Genomic DNA, 22,863 nt, shown 5'->3' on the forward strand with positions numbered 1-22,863 from the left:
AAAAAAAATTTTATGATTATAAATTTTCAAAAAATTTTTTTTTTCACATTTTTAATCGATAGTCAATTAAATTCTCTTTCAAATGAGTACCAACAAGTCATACTTATTTTAATATCAAATTCACATATATGTTTTCATTAATATGTGTAAATAAAAATATATGTATATTTTTCAACCTTTAAAAAATAAACATATCTTGTTGGTATTCATTTTAAAGAGCATTAAATTTCCTATCATCCTACACCCTAAAAAAAAACTTTTCATCTCTTATGCTACGTTCCATAAACATAAAAATTTTAAATAAATTATGAACCTGCTGATACCTTATTTTTTTTTTTTAATTAATTATTTCTGCATAAACAATCTACTTCAACATACTATTACTATTTATATCAATACGTATATATATTTTTTTTTCTAAGTATTTAAATGATATATATTTTTAATTAATTAACAAATTTAAAATTATTAATTATTAACTGTCGATAAAATAAATATAAATAATTCTATGGTATGTTAAAATAATTATCGATTTAGCGAATTTTTCAACATGTCAGCCATGTCACGTAAACTTAATTCTAGTGTTTGTGCAAATTTACGCGCATTTGTACGGCCGTCGCTATGAAACGCAGAACAGGAAAATATAAATCCATTTTTACGTAAATTGTAACCGCATCCATAACCATCAGGTACTACTGGTCCATATCCAACAATAGCATCATTTTTAGTCGTCACCTATTTTTATAACAAAAAAAAAAAATATTTAGGGTCTGGGAGTAAAACAAAATGGCGGATTTAAAGTGTAGTAGATAAAAGTAAGAGTAGGCTATAAAGTCTATTGCAGTCGGATGTTTCGCGGTTAAATTACTCATTTCCGGTTGTTAGATGCAAGGGATGAAAGGAGCAGGGGATGAAAAGTGGAGAAAATTGTTTCCGGTCTTTGTTAGACTATTCACTTGTATGACCCTCGCGTTTCGTTACTCGTGAGGGTTCATCCCTTTTTTTAACTTTTTTTTTTTAATTGTCGCAGATATTGATTTTTTTTTTTTAAATTTGTGATTTTTATTTCGAATCCAAAGGTCGTCAATTCGAATTGCAATCATTAATTAAAGCAAAAAAAGTTTTTTTAGTTTTTTTTTTTTTTTGTTTATGAAAAATTAATTTTTTCTTCATAGGAATAAATTTTTTAAGTTTATTTTCTTTTTTTCAATTTGAAATTATTTTTTTATCAGTTAAATTACTAGAGATTTAAAATCTCAAGTAATAGATTCCGACTCCAAAATCGCGGGCTTGAATCCCGTCGTCGATATTTAAAAAAAAAATTCTTATAAATCAATTTAGTAAAATTTATAAATAAATTAAAAAATAAGAAAATTTGTAAATTATTCATGAAAGAAAAAAATAAAAATTACCTGAGATGTTGAAAGAGCAAAATGATGTACAATATTAAAGCTCTCGTCATTAAATAACTCTGGTAAATTTTCACCTGCCTCTTTAGCGACGTACCGCAATCCCATCAAATGATTATCTATCCCAAGCCCATTTATATTATCGGATATTTCTTTTGTTTGTCTTTGTACTGCTAAATCAAACAGCTCCTTTATTCGTTGCTTCTGCAAACAATATATATATCACTCTCAATTATTATTATTATTAATTAAAATTTATAAATCTAAAAATTATAACAAATAAGCTTTAGAAAAAGGGTTAAAAATATAAATAAAAAATAATTCTTATGTACATTGAGGATTTCAATCCTTTGAAGATTCTTGTTGACAATAAAATTTTTATCAAATATTCCAAGTACAAAAAAAAAAATTAAATAAATATTGTCAGTACTCGAGATTATTTTCTCTCAATTTTATTTTTTTTTCTAAGTGTTTGTTCTTTACACAAGGACTAAAGATCTTCAAGGATGTAAACACTTTATTCAAGAGTACAACACTAATTGATTGCTATTTTTTTCTTAAATAAAAAAAAGTAAATTGAAAAAAAAAATGTTTATTTTTAATAAAAAATACATTTGTGAATAAATATATATGTATGTATAAAAAATTTTTAATTTTGTAAGTATGTGTACAGAGAATTTAATGTCTTTTAGAATGAGTACCTACAAGACGTACTTATATTTATTAGACTTAAAGTCATATATATATATATGATTTTTGAGATTAATAGAAATATGGCATGTGGGTATTCATTTTAAAGAGCAATTAATTCTCTTTTCCATGCGGCAAAAAAAAAGTTTATCAATTTTTTTGATAAAAGTAAAATAGAGGACATTGTTTTTTTTTTTTATTTATTTTAAAAAAATGTAAAATTTTTGAAAATTACTTTGATCTTAATTTTCAAACTTAAACAAACTATAAACGTATTAAATTATAAACTAAAATTTATATATATATGTATGTATTTGAAATTTATGAAAATAACTACGTCATGTTGGTACTCATTTTAAAGCGCATTCAATTTCCTATAAATATGAACATTCAAAAAATTTTTTGTATCACTCGTACATCAGATTTGATGACCACCTCTCAGGGCTTGATTCTTAAAATTTTTATAAATAAATTTTTTTACAAAACGGGATATAATAAAAAAAAAAATTAAGGTTTGAAAGGGGATAAAATAATAAATAATTTTTTTTCGCAAGGTATTTAATTCAGTTACACTGTAAATGGTGAACTGTACTCTTTTGGTGCCTTCCTCTTGTGTGTCGTTAAAAGACGCATCAGGATCACCCTGACACATTGCTTTAACCCACTCGAGGCTTTCTGGACTCGCTGCTCTTATCACATCAACTCTTCCCAATGCAAATCGACGTATGCCCGCGCTTTCATACGTCGCCACTAAATGCCCATGTAATCTTAAAAAAAAATAAATATATAAATAAATAAACCAGTTTATTAATAAACTATTACATAAAAACATTTAATTGAAATACAATTTGCGCCTACGTGACTTTTAAGTTATTTCAAAGTATCATTAAAAATTAATTACGAAATATACTATATATATTTATCAATTGATATTAATAATTATAGTTATATCATGATTAAGTACTCAGTTCCTTTTAAAGTAAATGACTTCTTTACTTAATTTATATTTTTGATAAATGATTAACGATTAACAGTTGATAAGCACAAAGCGTTTTTTTTTTAAAGTTTGTTTAAGGTCTCCTGAGATTTAAAAAATTTATAAATATTAAAAAATCATTTATATCAGAAATTTTTAAAACTTAATCGTATATTTAATTAACGATTTTATTTGATTGCTTTCTTGTAATCTATATACTTGTCATTTAGAAGTATAAAAATAAATAAATATAAATTGTGTCTCAAAAAAAAAATCTTAGCTTATAATTTTTCATTATTTATAATTAAAAACAATAAATATATAAAATATTTGATTGAGTAGCTCGGTAGAAAATAAAATTCCCTTTGAAATGAGTACCAACATGATGTAGTTATTTTTAAGATACTAAAACTCATATATATGCATATTAATATATAATGATTTTTGAGACTAATTAAATTATGGATTGTTGGTACTCATTTTAAAGAGCGTTCATTTTTCTTTAAGTCCATGCGATGAAAAACTTTTTTTTTAATTTTCAGAATTTTGAAAAAAATTAAAAATTGTAATAATAATTTTTTTTATAATTTTAAGTAATTTTTTTTTGACGTCCTTGTGGATTGCAGGATATCTATCGGGGCTATTAAAAAAAATATTTTACTATTATTAATAAATCAATAAATTACCTGAAATATGTCAGCTGTAATGCTAATTGTATATAAGCATCAGGACTGACATTACAATTTTTAATAAATTCTTTAGAATAATCTTGAAACCATAGGATACACAGATCTAAATCTTCAACTAATCTATAATTAATCAAATTAATTAATTAACTAGTTTAATAGTAAATTAATTTATTAATTAATCAACGAAACTTACGAATCAAATGTCGTTATAGCTTCGCGAATGTCATTCAAACTTTGCTCAGATAAACGCCATTCAAGTTTTTCAGGTGACGGTAAATGCGAAGGTACGAAATTATCTGGTGGTGGCATCGCGTCTACATTGTCAGTTAATGTTTCAAATGCATTGAATATTGCCGGTGCTTCTCCAGCAGAATGTTCATATGTCATTCCCCACATTCCGTCCTTTATTAATCAAAAAACATTTTTTTTTATTCTAAGGTAGTAAATTTTTTTTTATCAAACAGAAAATCCGCGGTTCGGATTCCGGTCAAGATTTTTAATTAGTACATTACATACTTAGGGTGTAAAGTAGTACATTCTAAGTCGCATGTACAATTGCCTACCTGAGACGAAGGTGATCTGCACCTGGAAGTTTAAATTTTTGCTTCTGTTTGTGGGAAAAATGGCGCATGTCCTAATTTTTATCATTTGTTTTTTCATGAAAGAAAAGAACGACTTTCTTCTCTCTAAACAGAGCAGGAATTTGAACTTTCGGTGCAGATATGGTGAAAAATTGTATCCACACCATGGAAGAAGACAGGACGTTACAATCCGCGTGTTTGCCACCTTCGGTTAGGCAATTATACACGTGATTTGAAATGTCCTACACTGTGAAAAATTCCCATTAAATTTTACGATGGGTGTATTGTAACCCCGGACCATAAGAAAACTGATACAAAATTTACAAATGTCCCATAGTAAACGTATGCGCATAGGTCCCAATCGTGTCGTCTGCGCATATCGTTTACTATGGGATACTTGTAAATTTTGTACCAGTTTTCTTATGGTCCGGTGCTACAATACGCCCATAGTAAAATTTGTTGGAAATTTTTCACAGTGTATTTTTTTCCCTCAGTGTGTGATTAAATATTTAATAATAAAATGAATTAGAATTATAATTGACTGATATTTTTTAGTATAAATTCAAAGATAGTGAGTTTGAATTCCGGTGTAATTTTTTTTTTTAATTAATCGGTTTTACCTTTCCAAGGATAACATGTAGTGTTTTGTCAAACCAACGATTAGCGCCATGATGTCTAGACCCACCGCCATGTAAACAATGATGTAAAACATTAGCATAATCACGATCATTAATCCATCGGTCGTTTTTATTGTAAGGCTCATTAAAGGTTACTGGCAATACATCTTCATCAATACAAACAATACATAGACAACGTTCTAGTAATTCCAAATTATGACGATTTCGTTCATCTAATAGAAAGAAAAAAAAAATGAAAACCAATCAGGGTTAAAATTTTGTTCATTTATTTAGACAATAGTTATTATCACTATTAATTGTAAGTACTGCGAATACTGTGTAGGATTAGTAATACAGGATAATTTGTAGGAAATTCAAAAGGAAATAAGGACATGTATAGGAAATAGAGCTTAGATTGTAATTCTGGCTTAACTATCATAGATAGAAAAAAAATCACAGATAGTAATTTTCTGGAAATTAAATTTTCTATAAAAAAGATGTCATTCAATTTTTACATAAAGTCAATAGTTTAGACGCTAGAATCTGTAAAAGTCATTTTAAAAATTTTTTTTCAAATGAAAATGTCATAAAATTTTTTCATGTCTTTAAGTTCAAATTACAGCTAAAATATGAGAAATATGAAATAAATGTATTCTTATATTTTTATAGAAAATTAAATTTTCTACAGAAAAGACATTTGTAAATTTTTGCCTAAAGTCAATATTTTAGGTGTTAGAGTAGACTAAAAAGCATGCTTGTGAAATTGCAGTTTTAAAGAATTAATGTGCCCATTTTATCCCGTATTCATTTAAATTAATTGTTGCATCGGAAGACTAATTAATAGGACTAATATATATTGTAAAAAAATTACTTTTCAATAATTCTTGACGTGCGCGGGCCCAAACAGGACGTTTTGCTGCAGTCAAAACACCCACTGGTGGAGTTCGCGGATCCGCGGGTGTTTCCATTATTTTCAATAATTGCTGAATCATTTCAGCTTCTGTTATTCTGTCACGATCAGATGCTCTTACTGGTATACTATAAAACTAATGATACCCAAGTTAAAAAAAATTAATTTAAAAAAAAAAAAAATTTTTTTTTGACTTAGAAAATTTTTTTTTTCCAAATTAAAATAGCCATTCAAATTTTTAAATATCCCCGCGTAAAATTTTCTGTATAATTTTATTACTTTTTTTTTTTTCATTTGAATATAAAAAAAAAATTTCGATTTAAAAACTTTTTTTTCCCAAATTAAAATCCCAAGGGAAATTTAAAAGAAAATCTCGTAACGTTTTTTTTTTTATTCATTCAATTTAAAAAAAAAGTAGGAAATTTATAATTTGCGTACCGCGTGAATTAAATATAAAAACCTACATATATAAATAAGTGATTATTTAAATAAAAAAAAAAAAAAAAAACTTTCACAGTGGAAAACTTTCAACAAATTAGCATTATTATAATATATATTATAAATACAAATATTTATAATATTAAAATAAAAAATTGTTTCTGTTAAATTAGAAAATAAAATAGAAAATAAAATAATAAATGTATGTATACATATATATTTATGTGATTATATAACATGTCGTTAATAAGATAAATGGATAATATAACCACAGGATTTTTAATATATACAATGAAAGTGATAGTTAAAAGATTGAGAGTACAGAGCTTGTAGGAGTATTAACTGATGCTGCGTTTACTTGTTACTTGTAACGTAATCCGACAATTTAGTTGACTTGTTAGGAAGATAATACTGTGATAAAATACGCATGATATATATTTATGAATTTAATGGAAATTAAAAGAGAATTTTATTAAACATTTTTTTATTTCTGAAATTTATTTTACTTTCAAATACTTGTAAACTATTGAGCTGAGGTAAAAACTCATAGATATCTTTTTTATAGTAAATTTAATTTCCTATAAATTTATTTCTATACTTTTTTATCGTATCTGTGATAGTTTAGCACTAATTTGAGTTTTAAGTACTCGAATTTAAAATTAAAAAAAAATGCATCATCATTAAAATTTACTCATCTTTAAATTCAATATTCTGGCTAAACTATCCTAGATACGAAAAAAAATATAGGACAGAGTTTTATAGATCGTTAAATTTACTACAAAAAAGATATGATTGACTTTTTACGTAAACTCAATAGTTTTTAAGAAATTTAAATCTTTTTATCGCGATCTCGGAGTGGGTTTTAATTTGAACTGAATGCTAATTAAATATGAAGAAAAGAATATAAATATATATGAATGTCGAGTAAGAATAGGTAATAAAAGAATACATACTTGGTTATAATGAGCAACAATAATATGATCACCAGATGTTGCTCTATCGAGAATTATTTGCTCATCGGAATTTTCTCCAGGTTTGCGGTAAATACGTAGCATTTGATAATGTTGTGCCATACATAGTGGTTGCATTGATTTACCATCACGTGATTTTACACGCTCCACTTCAAGTTCTTTCCTAATTTTATAATATGAAAATATATTTTAATAAATATATAAAAATATATATAATGATATAATAATTGTAGTTATTATATCATTATTATTTTTTTTTTTCATTATTATAATAATAATTTAAAGGTAATGATGTAGTTATTAAGTGCATTGAGACACCAGGAAATCTATAGGGTATATTTTAATTTTTTATTTAAAAGTAAATGTTGCATAGAAATAATTGCTGTTTTTTTACGAGTTTTTAAATAGAAATATTAGCCAATATATTGATTTCTGTCTTCAGTATTACGTCATCTATTATTAGAGTACCCACATAACTACCGAAAGAAAAAAAAATTTTTTTTTGAATTTTTTATTTCTGAAATAAATTTTCAAAATTATTGTTCAGCTTATCAAGAGCTTTTATTTGAGTACCCACATCATGCTCAAACAATTTTTAATTTTTCAAATTAAAAAATCTATTTTTCAAAATACTCGTTTTGAAGATCCAATTAAATTTTTGATTTAAATTAATTTCTTACCCTTTGAAAACTTGAAAAAAAAAAAAAAAAAAAAAATTCATCATGAAAATGTCTAGATAAATTTCAGTATAAAGTTTAATATGACTCCGGAACCGGAAACCGGACGCCGTATGACTAGAAAGCCTTTAAGCTTTTGAAATTTCTACCAACTCTATTTATATATTTCCGTCTTTGTTTCTGTTCATCTCTAATTTCACTTTAAATTTTATTCAAATTAACCTAAATCCGGATTTATCATTTTTTAAAAAATTAAAAAAAAATAATAATAAGAATTTAAATTAATTATACCCCTATATGAACGTCTATATATATATATATATATATATATATATATATACTTTGTATAACTTTATATGAATGTACAGTAGAATAATACGCGCAATTATTTTATATTTAAATATATATAGATGTATGTATGTACATATATATAATTTCTCAGAATTATCATATCGATCAATATATGTCTCGTAATAGAATTGACCGAGTTACTAAAAATAAAATTTAAATGAGATTGTTTTAAAAAAGAAAAGAAAATTAATAATAGACAAAAAAAAAAATTTTTTATTCAGACTGCGAAATTTTAAAAATAGAAAAACAAATAAATTTTAAACTTGTTATACTTTGATATATGGCTGTATTATTTAGCAGTTTTAGTATCTATTTGTAAATTTTATGCCAAAGGCCAGGAATCTAGTTGATATTAAATATATAAAATATTTTTTGCTAAAATAAATTTATTTCGTACATTAAAAAAAAAAAAAAAAATAATAAAAAATAAAAAGTTGCTGGATACCCAATTATTTTAAAAAAAATTTTTGAAAATCGTGTATATTGCAAGAGATCATTTAGTTCAGGATTAAATTTTATTGATCCATTGATTTTTTTATTAAATTTTTTTCTTTCCGTTTTAAGAAGTCGAAAAAATTTTTAAATCATAATAAATTACCTGTCTAGCATTTCTTGATAATCCAACAGCTGCATCAAAAAACGGGCGAGAAAAACTGCAGATTCTTGTTGATTTTTAAATATTTTAGGTCGTGCCGCTAAACCAGGGTTACTATTTATTGGTAATGCAAGTGGTATTGACATATACATGTCATTAAGCCACCATTCTGTTGCCTAAAATATAAAAAACAAATTTGTTTAATTAAATAACCGATTAAAAAAAAAAGTTCATTTTAATAAAATTTTTTTTTCTTTTTAATTATTGATACTTAATTAGTTAGTTATTGAATATAAAGGTAACAAATGTAGCAATCAGAATGATAAATAACAGGATTACTGTTTTTAGCAGACAGACTAGAGATAATAGAAGAGAGGGAGAGACAGCGGCCGTGAAAGGGAGCGAGGAAGAGAAAGGGGGTAGGGTGGGAGAGAGGGAGATGAGTGATGAGTGATGGCAAGATGAGTAATTGCGTATATGTCCAATAATATATAACATAACATACTAGTGGATACGGAAGAAACAAGCAGACTAGTGTCGGGGGTGAGTCTGGACGGTCTCATCGGGTTTCCAGTTTAACGGGATACTTCATTAGCCTTCCGTGTCTCTGGTATACAACGTGTTAAATTACTCACTCTTGTCTACACACATCCTATCACCACATTCACCGTTATATTGTCAACCCAGTTTTATAATTAACTTTCATTTATTTACATTTAATTAATCCGATTATTTATTTTTACTTCGGAAAAAAATATTACTCAGATTATTAATTAGTTTTTAAATTTAATTTGAAGCTTAACTATCAGAGATACGATAAAAATGTATAGGATTAAAATTGTAGGAAATTCAATTTTCTACAAATTTGTATAGGTGTATTTTTTTCGTATTTTCAATAGCTTAGCTAGAATTTTAATTTCGAAGTCTTATAATGTTCATAGGATGCATTTTTGGTAAATATGTAGTTTTCAGAGTTTAAATTCATTTTATGGCTAAAATATTGGAGATACGACAAAAATACATGAAACTAAATTTGTAGAAAATTTAATTTTCTAAAAATTTTCACTGATATATTTTTATCGCATCTTCAATAGTTTAGGTACAATTTGAATTTTAAGATGTTGCAATTCAACGAGATGCATTTTTGGTTAATTTATACTTTTTGGAGTTTAAATTTAAATGTTGGCTATTCTATTGGAGATATGATAAAAATGTAAACTGTAAAAATTTGGGGGGTGAATGTGGATTAAGTCCAGAGTGAAAAAAAAAAAATTCTCCATGTATTTTTTCACTAAAAAGAAGCTTTTTATGGAGCGCCTGAGAAAATTTAATTTTTAACGACCACCCTAATATATATTTATACTAAGCAAGTAATTAATTCGAACAAAATTAAATTTACTTTGCAATAATTTTAATTAAAAATAAATCCGGGTTAAGATGAGCCACAAAAAAAATTCAACAAATATTTTTTACTAAAATGTTAAGATTGACCATCTTGCCCTGTTTCTCTTTAACTAAAATCGAATTATTATTTTGTCCTTGACCTTTTATAAATAAATATCAAAGTTTCCATGTAATTATTTCATAAAAAAAAAAAAAAATTAATTTAAAAAACGGCAAGCATGCAAGTCAATAATTGCGCGTTTACGCTAAACCACGCGTTAATTAATTATAATAATTTTCGATAGAGAAAGTAAACAAATTTATCATTATCACGAGTATGATAATAATGTACATAATATATTATTACAATTACACACTCTCACTCACTTTCAGTCTTACTCGTTATTAATAAATAATCTGTTTTGCTGGTAGTATATAATACGGATAGAAGTCTGTTGAAATCACCGTAACTTGACACGAAAACACAGCACGTGTATTATATCAGCGGGGTTGATGTCTCTTCAACATCTAAATCCAACTCTCTCGTATCAAAACGTTTCTCTGTTAGGTTATATGTTATATCGAATGGAATTTGAGATCAAAAGTAAAGGGTCGGATCAAATCTACTAGATAGTTTGAACATATACTTGATCTCTGTACACATGCCTGTTGTTTAGTTGCTATATATGGCTTCTATACAAACTTTTACTCATATAAATTAATAATAATGATGACGATGACGATGAAGATGAGGTTCAAAATATGTCTGTTTATTTACAAAGAGTGAATTATGATAATAAACAATGATGAGAGAAAATTTGTTTGTTAATACTAATTATATTTTTAATTGTTAATTGTTTTTTTTTGTCCCGGGAAAAATGATTTGAATCTACGATGATCTACAGTAGGTCTAAAAAGATCGGATTTTTTCAAAAAAAAAAAAAGATCTACGTTACTTCTAGCAGATCTACGATCAAAGTAGATCTCATGGTTACCAGGATTTTTTTCAAGTGATCTACGAAAATTTGTTGAAATACACGGAAATTGTTGGAGATCTTCGGCAATCTCTAGAGCCCTAATAAGAAAAGTTGATGTCGATTTGCGTAGATCTGCATAAATCTAAAAAGAGATCTTTAGAGATCGCCGTGGGTCTTGGGAAAAGAATTTGTTGGTGCAAAAAAATTTTTACTTGTTCCAGACAAATGTTTACTAGCCTCGAAAAATTTTTTGTATCATAAATTGAAAACAAAAATTTTAAGGAGCCTAAATAAATTTTATCAGAGGTCTAAGATTTATTCAAAATTTTAGAACTACGAAGACACTTATGAATAAAATTTTTTTTTAATTTTTTATAGTGTCGTGACTGAAGGACTTAATTTTTATATTGGGAGAATAAAATTTTTTTTTTTTAAATTTACTCAAATACTGGTATTGAAATTAATAATAGATATCAGTTAATAAAGAGTTGAATAATTAAAACAAAATTTGAGTTTTTTTTTCTTAGAGTAAATTTCCGAAAAAAATTTATTTTAAGAAGTTTAGGTTTTTTAATTAAAATTCTAGCAAAATTATCCCGGATACAAGAAAAAGTCATGAATAGAATTTTACAGAAAGTTTTATTTCCTATAAATTTATTCCCATATATTTTTATCATATAATCAATATATTAACTTTAAATCAATTTTAAAAATATATCAAAATGTATAAAAAATTGCTTTCCATAAAATTTATACTTTCCCATTGAAATTTCTCGCTTAATTTCCATAGTAACATAAAGAACCAATGAAATCAATTTTATTCCAAATTTAATTTCATACAAAAAAGGTCATAACACTTTTCCCCTGAAACCTAATAGTTTCCTCATAAAATTTAAGTTCAAAGTCTCAGTAATAATCATAAATAACAATTATATTTTTATCAAAAATTTAAACAATAAATTATATAGATTTTATTATATATATATATATATATATATATATATATATATATATATATATATATGCAAACAATAATGATCTCTTTTATCGAGTAAGTGGTTGTTGGGTTTAATTTTGTCAGTGATTTACGCTGCAGTTAAAATTATATATATATATATATATATATATATATATATATATATATATATATATTTAAATCTAATGCAATATTCCTTTCTCCGTCCTAACATCTTTGCACTCAACACACATATATATATATATCCATGTATATCTATAGTTTTATATTTAATCTTATAGACATAATAGTATAAAAGCATGATTACATTTCTCAGTACCAACTTTCGCACGTTGCTTGCGAAAATATTTAAAAAATTATTATTTTATTTTTACATTTTCAATGGGGACACAGCTTTGTAATCATCAGCATATATTTTCTCTAAGATATTTCATCAATCGTACCCACACATTTATTTATATTTATACATTTTTAAATGAATACAAATATATATATTTATTTTATCTTAAGATCTACAATTAAATTTATATTTTTTTATCGAATTTTAATGTAATAAAAATATTTACTATTTATTTTACAAGATAGTAATGATAATATATACATATATGTATATGTGTATACATCCTAAAGGCATGTGAAATGGACAGCAGGATAAATTTACAGTGGGGTGAACAGCAATCCAAGTTATTAATCATAACTAAAGGGTGAGGAATTGGGTTCGTATAGATAATCGAATTATTTTATATATATATATATATATATATATATATATATATATATATATATATATATATATGTAGATATCGTCGGGGTGAAATGAGCCATGAGAGTAAACTGAGATCATTTAAAAAAATTTTTTTGATCATATACATACATTAGGGTGTTTCAAAATAAACATTTCTTTTTTTTTTATAAAGTCTTATGGTCTCAAAAGTCAATCTTAGGTATTAGAAAAATCCTCCCAAAAGAGTAGCTTGAAAGCTCAATCCTGCTAAGAGCTCAATCAATACTAATTTTCTCATTTAAATTACGTGTAAAAAAAACTTGTTTTTGTTTTTTGTATATAAAAGTATTTAAAAATTTTTTTCCGAAAATCAAAGTACCTGGTCTTGTAGCAAATTAAATTCTCTACAAAAAAACCGTTAAGTGTTTTCTTCGTACAACTAACAGAAAAAAAGTTGTGAAGCTTGAAACAATAGTGAATTAAAAAACTTAACGTAAAGATAATTTCCGGATTTTATTACGTGTACATGTTTATATGGTGAATCTATATGCGATGTATAATCAGAAAGGTGTTTTTAAAAGATTTCTGAAATCTTACTTATTTTCCGTATTAATTTCGAAAGAAAAATATTTTTTTTAAGAATTAAAATTTTTTTTCTTTCTGTATTTTTAAATTAAAAAAAAAGTTCTGTTTTGAAAGTAAGGGAAATTTTTCCCATGTATTAAAAAAAAAATTACAGATAACATTAGTTCAGATGAGAAAACCTAAATTTCTATTAAAAAATTGTTTAATATAATGGAAACATGAAGTTATACTATTTAATATAGTTTAAAGCTTCATAACTTTTTTTCTGTTAGTTCTCCGGAGAAAACAATCAGGAGCTTTTTTGTAGATAATTTAATTTCCTACAAGACTGTGTGCTTCGATTCTCGAAAAAAATTTTTTTTAACAGTTTTATTTTTAGAAAAAAAAAAAAAAAGTTTTTACATGCAATTTGAATGGGAAAATAAGTATTCGTTGAGCTCTTGGTAGAATTAAGATTTCGAGCTGCTCTCTTAGGAGGTTTTTTTTATACCTAAGACTAACTTTTGAGACCATAAGAAAAAAAAATTTTTTTTCTGAAACACCCTAATATACATATATATTTGGGTGGACAAAAAAAAATAATTTAGGGTTATTTAGTTACTGTGAAAATATCGGTCAAGATGAAAAAAAAATTCTGGTAAAGTTTGAGCTCTAATTAACATTAAGAGCTGCCTCTTCTTGATTTTCTATTTCCCATTTAAATAACATGGGAAAAAAAAATTTTAAGTTTGGAAACTTATACTTCGGTAATGGTTCATTGTAAAAATAAGCCCAGGATATATTTTCGTAGAGAATCGAACGCTCGATAGTCAAAGTCTCCTATCATTTTTTGATAAATCTATTTGTTCAAAAGTTATTGGAGCTTAAAGTCAAATTTATAGTAAATTTCGAGATTTGTTTATTTTTCATCAGACTTATCATAAAATATTATAGAATTTTTTTTGTAGGCAATTTCATTTCCTACAAATTATCTCAAATAAAGTTTTTTTAAATTCAGCATAACTTTCTAGTTATTTACATTTTAATGTCAAGCTCTTAAAAAAATAGTGTTCTGATCGATTTCAGGAGCTTGACAATAAACTGGAAATTTTCATTAATTTTGGTCAATTAATATAAGGTGTAAAATTATAAAAAATATTATTTTTTATTTGGAGTGATCATTTTGCCCCGAAGTCTACTTTATACTGATTTGAGAAAGGGTGTAATATGTTTTAACATTTGTATTTAATACTTCAAAAAAGTACTCATTAGAAATTCAATATCTTTTTTTTTGTTTAATAAATTTGTTCCATTTTACCCCGGTTTTATTTTTATAAATTTATATAAAACTACAATATATTAAAAATTCTTATATTTTATCTTCATGCAATTTATAATAATGAATGCCTATGGATATATATATATATATATATATATATATATATATATATATATATATATATATATATATGTAAGATTTAACATCATTAAAAAGGGATTATAACTCGTAAACAAATTTTCATCTCATCCATTATTTACTTTTATGAAAATCAATATCTATATATAAATATTAATATACAAAATATAAAATTTATATATCCTATACATTTATTAAAAAAAAAAAAAATTAAACAGTTTTCTACAGCATCTTCTACCCTGAATACAATTTTTCAAAGAATTAAAAAACAAATCCCGGACCGGGATTCGAACCCATGACCCCAAATCCCAAAATTAAAAGATCGCTTCGTTCCCTAATCAATATCTCGTGATCTAATCAACCGATTCAAATAAACCCCGAATATTTTCTGTTCATAATCCTGTCCTCTTTAATACTGGAATTAAAGTGGGCCAAAACGGGCCACCCAAAAACAATAATAATAGTAATAATAATAAAAATAATAATTTTTCACCGAATTGGAATCAATCCTAATAAAGATTGATGTACAAGAGACAAAAAATAGTCTCTACACTAGTATGTATATTTATAAATAAAAATATATAGTTACAGGTGTAGAGTATTTGTAACGTTAGGTCAAGTGGATCGATGTACCCATGTTCATATATATATATATATATATATATATATATATATATATATATATATATATATATATATATATATATATATATACAACACTAAATATACCTATGAATAGACACTAGTCTATTCTAACACTCGTACACTTGCTATCTTCTTGTATTTTTCTTTCTACCTCCTCTCTTTGCGTTTTTCCCTCTCCCTTACCCTTTGCACCCTATCACACCCTTACATAGTCTGTAATATGTAATATCATATACAAACTTTTTAGTCTCTACTGTACTAAACTACTATAATATTTAATAATAAAAAAAACGGTTTATTTTTATCCCTGTCTTGTGTAGTCTGAATATAAATAACCGTTTTACTGTAACACAAGTTAAATTGAATTACAGAGTAAAGATTTTTTGTTTTTATGTATATATGTGCACCTAGATCGTTTGTATTTTGTATATTTTTATAACTTTGTATAACTAAATATTGTTATTTTTTTCCATTGTTTTTAGTTTGACAGCTGGGTAAAATAAAAAAATATATAAATATTTTTTTTTTTCGAATAGGTAGAGGTGCGAAGGTAAAGGTAAAGGTAGATTGCGCAGAATCCACGATAACGATTGCATCTGCTTTCAAAGGTGTGGTTGCTGTAGGTTTTATGTGAGTACGTGAGTAGGTGGCGGGTGAGGGTGGGTGAGAAGAAGGGAAGGAGAAGGAAAGAAGGAGAGGGATTAAGTGTGTGTGAATTTTGTACAGGTGAGGAAGTGAACCCGGGTTATCTAGGTCACTGTGACCTGATAAACTAGATTATTTTTTGGTATTACCATTTTAGATTTTAAAAAATGTAAGATTTTTTTTTTTGGGATATTTAAATTTTCGCGCCATTTAGAAATATTTTATTTTTGTCAATTAATTTACCGACTGACTAAAAATCAATTACAATAGTACGAATATCGTCGTAATTGATAATTAACAAACAAATTTTAATTAATTAAAACCAAATTTTTCTTTAATTTGATTTTTAATTTGAAAAAAAAAGTCGACACTTCTTTTAAAAATAAAATTTTCTGATAAATAATAACAATAATTTAAAATTCATTTTTAAATTCTAATTTAAAAAATAAACGTCAAAATAACGAAGCGATTCACTCCGGAAAAAAAAATAACTAAAAAACTACTTTTGAAATCCCTCGTTATTTTAATTGACTTATATCTTAAATTTGATTTTCTTCTTCACTACAACTTGTTCAGCATTGCATCACAACTTTACATCCATCTTCGTCTCACTTCTCAGTTTCTTTACCCTCCTGAATTTTTTTTTTCATTCTCATTCCCCTTCCTCTTTCTCATCCCCATTCTTATGCTCATTCTCATTCTCAAGTGAAGGGTCGGAAAATTTCTTTTTTTTTTCGTTCGCTCGGGATAGAATTAAAGGTTAATCCCGCGGGGTAAAGCGAGACAGGGATGTTGCGCAAAGGGTCTTGGATGAAGTAAAAAAAAAAAAGAAATTCTGCCCTCTTTATAAGCGTGCTATCATACCATCACTCGTGTCTTGTCTTGTCTTACAAAACCTAAAGTCTACCCTTGTTTAAAAATAAAAAAAAATGAAGACTTTGTTTTCACGGATAAAAAATCCAGAGACACCATAAATATTTACCTTGTTGAGTGTCAAGTGACATGACTATTTTTTATACTTTTACTTTTAGTTCGAGAGTTTCAGTTTTTAAAATTCTATAAACGCGATTAACTTTGTTTTGCGAGATACTTAGACTTGGAAGTAAAAAAATGAAAAAAATAAAACAAAAATTGTTCTATTCGGTCGTTTAAATCTCCGTAGAGAAGCGGGAAGAGCTTAATGCAAGTCGATCAATTCCTTTGAATTTTTTATTTCAAGGTTTCTTTGAGATAAAATTTTTTTTTGTTCCTTTATCCTCGTGTAATTTGTCCCATGTCTTTGTGGTAAAGCCCTGCAGCTAAAGGCGTCGGTAAAATAAGCACAAAAGATTTTTATTTTTAAAATAAAAGTTAATAAAATATCGAAAAAGAAAAAACAAATAAAATTACAACTTTAATTATGATTAATAAAATAAAAAAAAATTTCTACAGAGTTTACTTGATAGTAAATTTAATGGGCTACAAAAAAGGTCCTTTGAAGTTTTTTGAAAAAATAAAAGCCTTAAGAGTTATGATCGTTTTTCTAAAACACAAATTTAGTCTTTACTTTTTACGGCGCAAAAGTTTATAACATTTAGCAGAAGCATTAGCTTATGGGAAATTTAATTTCTGACAAAAAAGGTCCTTTAGACCATTAAAAAAAAACCAGCCATTAAAAAGTTACAGCCGTTTTTCTCTAACAAAAAATCGCTGGTTCAGATTCTCATCACTAGATGGCGAGTTAAGAATTTTTCTCGCATGTTCTTTTGACTTGGATGTAAATATAAAATATCTAATGCTCTAGCTTAATAGAAAGACATAAAAAAAGGGTATAATATTTTATTAGTTTCCATTTGTTTGTAGATAGAGACTGAAAAAGCGCACGAAGTGGTTTATACTAAAAAAAAAAAAAGCTATCGGTTATTTTTTCTTTTTTTTCGAGGTCTCAAGGGAACTACCAAAGAAAGTTACAGGGGTTGGACGGTTTTTTTTTAGCAATGCCTTGGAAGGAATACCGTATACTCTTACTATACAACTAAGCGCTTTCCTTTTCGTTATGGGATTAGGTACTTTTCTCTTTTGCGCCTAAGGGACACGACAACCAGTCCGAGCAGTTTTCGTTACTACTGCCGTCACGCGTCTTGTATTTATAGGGGAAACTAAAAGTACCTACTATACCTTACACACACTCACATATATCTATACGACTAAAGTACAAAAAAAAAATTTGAAATAGGATCGAATTGACTTTCTAGGATTAACGACCGTACATAAAAGTTTAATTGCTCATCAATCCTATATTAAAGATATAAAATAACCTATTAAATAATTTATCACTTAAATTTTTTTTATTAAAAAAAATTCCAATTTTTCATTTGCTAAAAAATCAAAATTTTTCAAATCTGCAATTTTTATTATAATTGACATCATTTATAAAAAAATTTCATTACCAGGCTTTATATCTTTTCAACATAATTTCGGAAAGAAAATTTAAATTTTGCAAAAATATGTCATTAATTTCAGCCCGATTAAAAAAATGTTCAAATTTTTAGTCTTTTGGAAATTATTCAATTGTTAAAAATTTTAGGACATCCCAAAGTACTAAAAATTCTAGTTTAATTTTTTTTTTTAATTTAATTAAATTTTCTAATAAAAAATTTCCGAAATTTCCAATTTTATTATTTAAAAAAAAAACTATTTGGTCCATTTGTCACCGAGATAGCGATAGTTGAATATATAAATTTATCAAAACGATAAATTAAACCCGATAAATTTATATATTTGAATTTGTCTTATCAAGCATCAAAATATAGTTACCCTTTGAGTATAATTCAACAAAATAAAGTTTGGTTAGGCAGGATCCATCTCAAGGGACTAGTTTTCCCATAGACATTGAGTAGTAGGATAGAGCAATTCCATAAGCGACATATTTACTGTATTGGGTAACGAGGGGGTTCCAGAGTTGAATTGCTGGATAACGGTAACGAACTTGTATTAAACACAACACACACACACACACATACAGATAAAAATGTCCTTGTATCAGCACGCAATACCACAGACAATTCAAAGGGCTTAACGTTTGTTTCAACAAGGGATTACTCTCTAGCACGTGAGCGATAGCCAAGTTTTCATCCCTTATCCGTGTAGTATACAACCAGTTACACCACTACAATCACTACCACCATGACGACCCTCTTGTTCACGGGGACAAACATTTAAATTGCCTAGATTACGTCCTCCTTCCAACCTATGCATCTACGATACATTCCAGCCTTCAACATTAATTTATTTATTATTTTTCTATCTATAAATTTATAATAATATTTTTATTCCTCAGAGGAAATAAGGGTGAGAATTATATATTTTCTTGAGATCAAAGATCTGTTTGAAGAAACGTGTCGTAATTATTCCGTCTTTGTAAACTAAGTCCTTGAGGGCTTTTCCAATAATCTTATTTAGCTTTTTTATCTTACGGTAAATATGATTAAAATATTAATTAAAATGTTATTAACAATTAATTGGAGGTTCTTATAAGCTATGATTAATTTTTTAATTGATTAGGTTTCAGTTAATTTTCTTATTTTTTTACCACAATTTAGTGGATACAAAAATTCAGCTCCATTTTACCTCTCTTTGGTTTTTGGCAAAGGAACAGTAAAAATAATAATAAAAAAAAAAATAAAACAGATGAAAGACGAATGAATAATGGAAGTTTCAATGAAATTTTCCAGTTCGCCGCGGGATATCGCAATATTAGCTTACCACCACCCACTGGTGTTATAAATCCCCTATTTCTCTCTCTCTTTCTTTATATATATATATTTATATATATATAATACAATACTCTTTTCGCAGTCATTCCAACAAAACAGTGCTAGGAATAAAGACACTAAAAATGTGCGAAAAGCTCTCTATGTTCTTGCAAGGGGATCCAAAAAGCTTTTTAAACTCATAAATTACTATTTTACATAAAATATATAACCATGTTTTTTGTATAAAAATTTCTTAACAATATTTTTTTCGATTAATTCATCCTTGTCATTCAATTTACTCACCCTACTGTCACAAGTAATCTTAACATTCACGCCAATTCGACACAATCACGAGAATTTCGATTTGTGAAAATATATTTTCTTCAATCTCAATTTCTCTCATTTTTTGTCCTTTTTATATAGATATATATATTTACTTTTTTATTTTTATCCAACAGAAACTCGCCAACTCAATCTACTTGACATCTCAGCCAACAAAACAACTTTCCGATAACTTTTTCCAGCGAACGTAACATTCCCCCCTAACTTGGAGTAGCGGGGGACTGTTACGTTCTAAAAAAAATAATTAAAAGTGCATTCACCTGTACAGCATATTTAATACTGAAACATTATGGCTAAAAAAGGCTGTTTGCTATTGTTATTTTTTTTTTCTTTTATTTTTTTTTATACAAAGTAGAGTTGCGTTACCGGGGTCGTAAATCCATTTATTTATTTATTTATGTGCCACGGGGGTTTAGTGCCGAGTGGAATAAACGGGTCTAGGGGCTGGGGACGGGGAATAGAAGGTAGTCAGGAGCTAAGGGTAGGTAGGTTGATGGGCTTATATGTGTGGTTGTTGAAGAAGTAGGAAGCTAAAGGTGGTCTGTCGAGTTTTGGGCTCAGTAGTTTGGGGTAAGTTTATCCCTAGAGACGTAAGGGTGAGGGGAATCGCAAAAGTCATAGCAAGTACCTACAAACTCTATCTCTGTTAGTAGAGTACACAACACACTATGCAATATATAGGAGGATGCCGTCAGAAATGACGTCGGTTACTGGTTTTAGAGTACACCCACGGTAGGCGCAACTGAGTCTCAAGAGGACGCGTTGCCATTTCGGAGGCTAAAAGTTAAAACGGAAATGCTGTTGTGTCAGTTTGTTAATCTTGTCATTTATTTGGTTACTACATTTAACTTTAAAGTGCCTAAAAGCTTTTTTTAATATTTTATCACAAACACGGCTCAAATTTCATTCATTTTAAAAGTTTAATTCATTATTTCAATACTCGCTTATTTATTCCTAACCAAAGTATGGCTGATTTTGATTCTAAAAGTCGCCTTGTTCATTTGGAGGCTGCCAAATTCCACTAAAAGCTGACCCAATACTTCTACTACTGGCTTCTATGATAAAAAAAATGCCTTAGAGCCTCAAATAATGGCTACTTTGAGCTGAAAAAACGCTTCATCTATTTCTAAATATGAAGTCCATGCAAAAATTAAAAAATTCCCAACTTACCCAATTAGTTGTTGCTTGCCGACGTTCGAGGAGTCTCTGCTGAAGTTTAGGCCCAGGTCCAGAAAGAAACTGTTTAACCAGAATCCTAGCGCGGTCTAGATGATTTGGACTGATAGCTTCGACCTGGGCCAGGTACTTCTGCATGGTCGTCTCCAAATGCGGGACTGGAAGACTCGGTAGAGGCTCGTCTTTCTGTAACCCAATTAATAATCCAGAATATTATCATTGTTATTTGTTATTAGTACAGTAAATATTAGTATTAGCAGCAGCAGTAGCAGCTTGGTAATTGAAAAGACAAATATTATATCATGGGTGACTACGTTGGGGTTAAGGGGCGAGTTGTTGTCTCAGCGTTGCTGGGTAACCGTGCACCCTAGTGCATGCTCGATTGTAAAATAAAGAAAGAATAAATCGAGAAACGAAGCGTGTCCGATAGCAAAGGACTGCCGACTACATTCTAATATGTCCTCCGTCTGTCGTATGGTTCGTTGACCAGAATCCCCTTTTCAGAAAATTCTACTCTAACAAGAGAGTAAACTTGTTGGAGTGAGTTAACCCCAACTGACCCTATAGACTCCTTTTACAAAGTGACTTACTTTATTTTGACTCTACTGTATGCTGGTTATTGAATTCATTTTAAAATTTTAAATGCCATTTAAAAATACTGGATGATTTAAAATGAATAATCGGAATTCGTATCACGAAAACGAATCCATGAATCCAAGTAACGAGTTCGATTATAGGTAGCATGAGTCAATCCGTAAACCTGGAACTCTGTCTAAATATATGTCGCTCTTTGTCTTGATTCCCTGGAGACTTGAACCCATTCTGTTCCGCCTGCCTCTTCGCCCTCTTCTCGACCTACAGCTCCAACCCCTCGTCCTCACTCCAGAATTCAGCTCATTGACATGCACCGCTTGTACTCGGTACTAACGACCTCGCACGTTTCTATCCAGGGCTTTACCTACACCCCATTACTCCGAGCAACGCTAGGCTGATTGACTGTCAGTATTTGAGATGACCATGAATTCTTTAAATCGACCGACTCTAGGCTTACATTACATATTCTCCTACAATCCAGATTTCGCTGAATAAAATATTCAGCCCTGGTGGATTCGAATTACGTTAAAACACAATATTTTTCGGTGAAAGTGCAGCATTTTACCATAAATATGCAGATTTACTGCAAAATTACGGCATTTTGCAGTAAATACTAGGGAGTTTTTCAACTGTACATTGAATGATACACCAAATTTGAATTTACTTTCAAAATTGTCTGGAATCGATTCCCAAAGGCAGCTTTTGGTCCAAATTAGATTCCGTTCGATTTTCCATAACCTAGTACTAAAAGTCCCTAGTTTTGAATCCTCAGACTCTATTTG

General features: G+C 27.6%; 1 protein-coding gene across 3 annotated transcripts in view; it reads right to left on the minus strand.

Moving 5' to 3' along the window:
* Nucleotides 1-505: 505 nt before the first annotated feature.
* LOC103580848 (vesicular acetylcholine transporter) overlaps nucleotides 506-22,863 on the minus strand; it is a 59,265-nt gene continuing 36,907 nt past the window's right edge. For 2 of the 3 annotated variants that reach the window (XM_008562755.2, XM_008562754.2), the window contains exons 4-13: nucleotides 21,482-21,673; nucleotides 8,908-9,080; nucleotides 7,264-7,444; nucleotides 5,834-6,008; nucleotides 4,966-5,195; nucleotides 3,958-4,166; nucleotides 3,762-3,884; nucleotides 2,671-2,866; nucleotides 1,413-1,613; nucleotides 506-735 (exon numbers count right to left, since the gene is read on the minus strand). In XM_008562755.2, coding sequence (XP_008560977.1) covers nucleotides 526-735; nucleotides 1,413-1,613; nucleotides 2,671-2,866; nucleotides 3,762-3,884; nucleotides 3,958-4,166; nucleotides 4,966-5,195; nucleotides 5,834-6,008; nucleotides 7,264-7,444; nucleotides 8,908-9,080; nucleotides 21,482-21,625 — 1,842 coding nt within the window. In that variant the 5' untranslated portion in view covers nucleotides 21,626-21,673 and the 3' untranslated portion in view covers nucleotides 506-525. The remainder of the gene's footprint in view (nucleotides 736-1,412; nucleotides 1,614-2,670; nucleotides 2,867-3,761; nucleotides 3,885-3,957; nucleotides 4,167-4,965; nucleotides 5,196-5,833; nucleotides 6,009-7,263; nucleotides 7,445-8,907; nucleotides 9,081-21,481; nucleotides 21,674-22,863) is intronic. The other variant, XM_053738422.1, reaches the window with a different exon arrangement.

The sequence above is a fragment of the Microplitis demolitor genome, chromosome 4 (genome assembly GCF_026212275.2).
Source record: "Microplitis demolitor isolate Queensland-Clemson2020A chromosome 4, iyMicDemo2.1a, whole genome shotgun sequence".
NCBI classification, from domain to species: Eukaryota; Metazoa; Arthropoda; class Insecta; order Hymenoptera; family Braconidae; genus Microplitis; species Microplitis demolitor.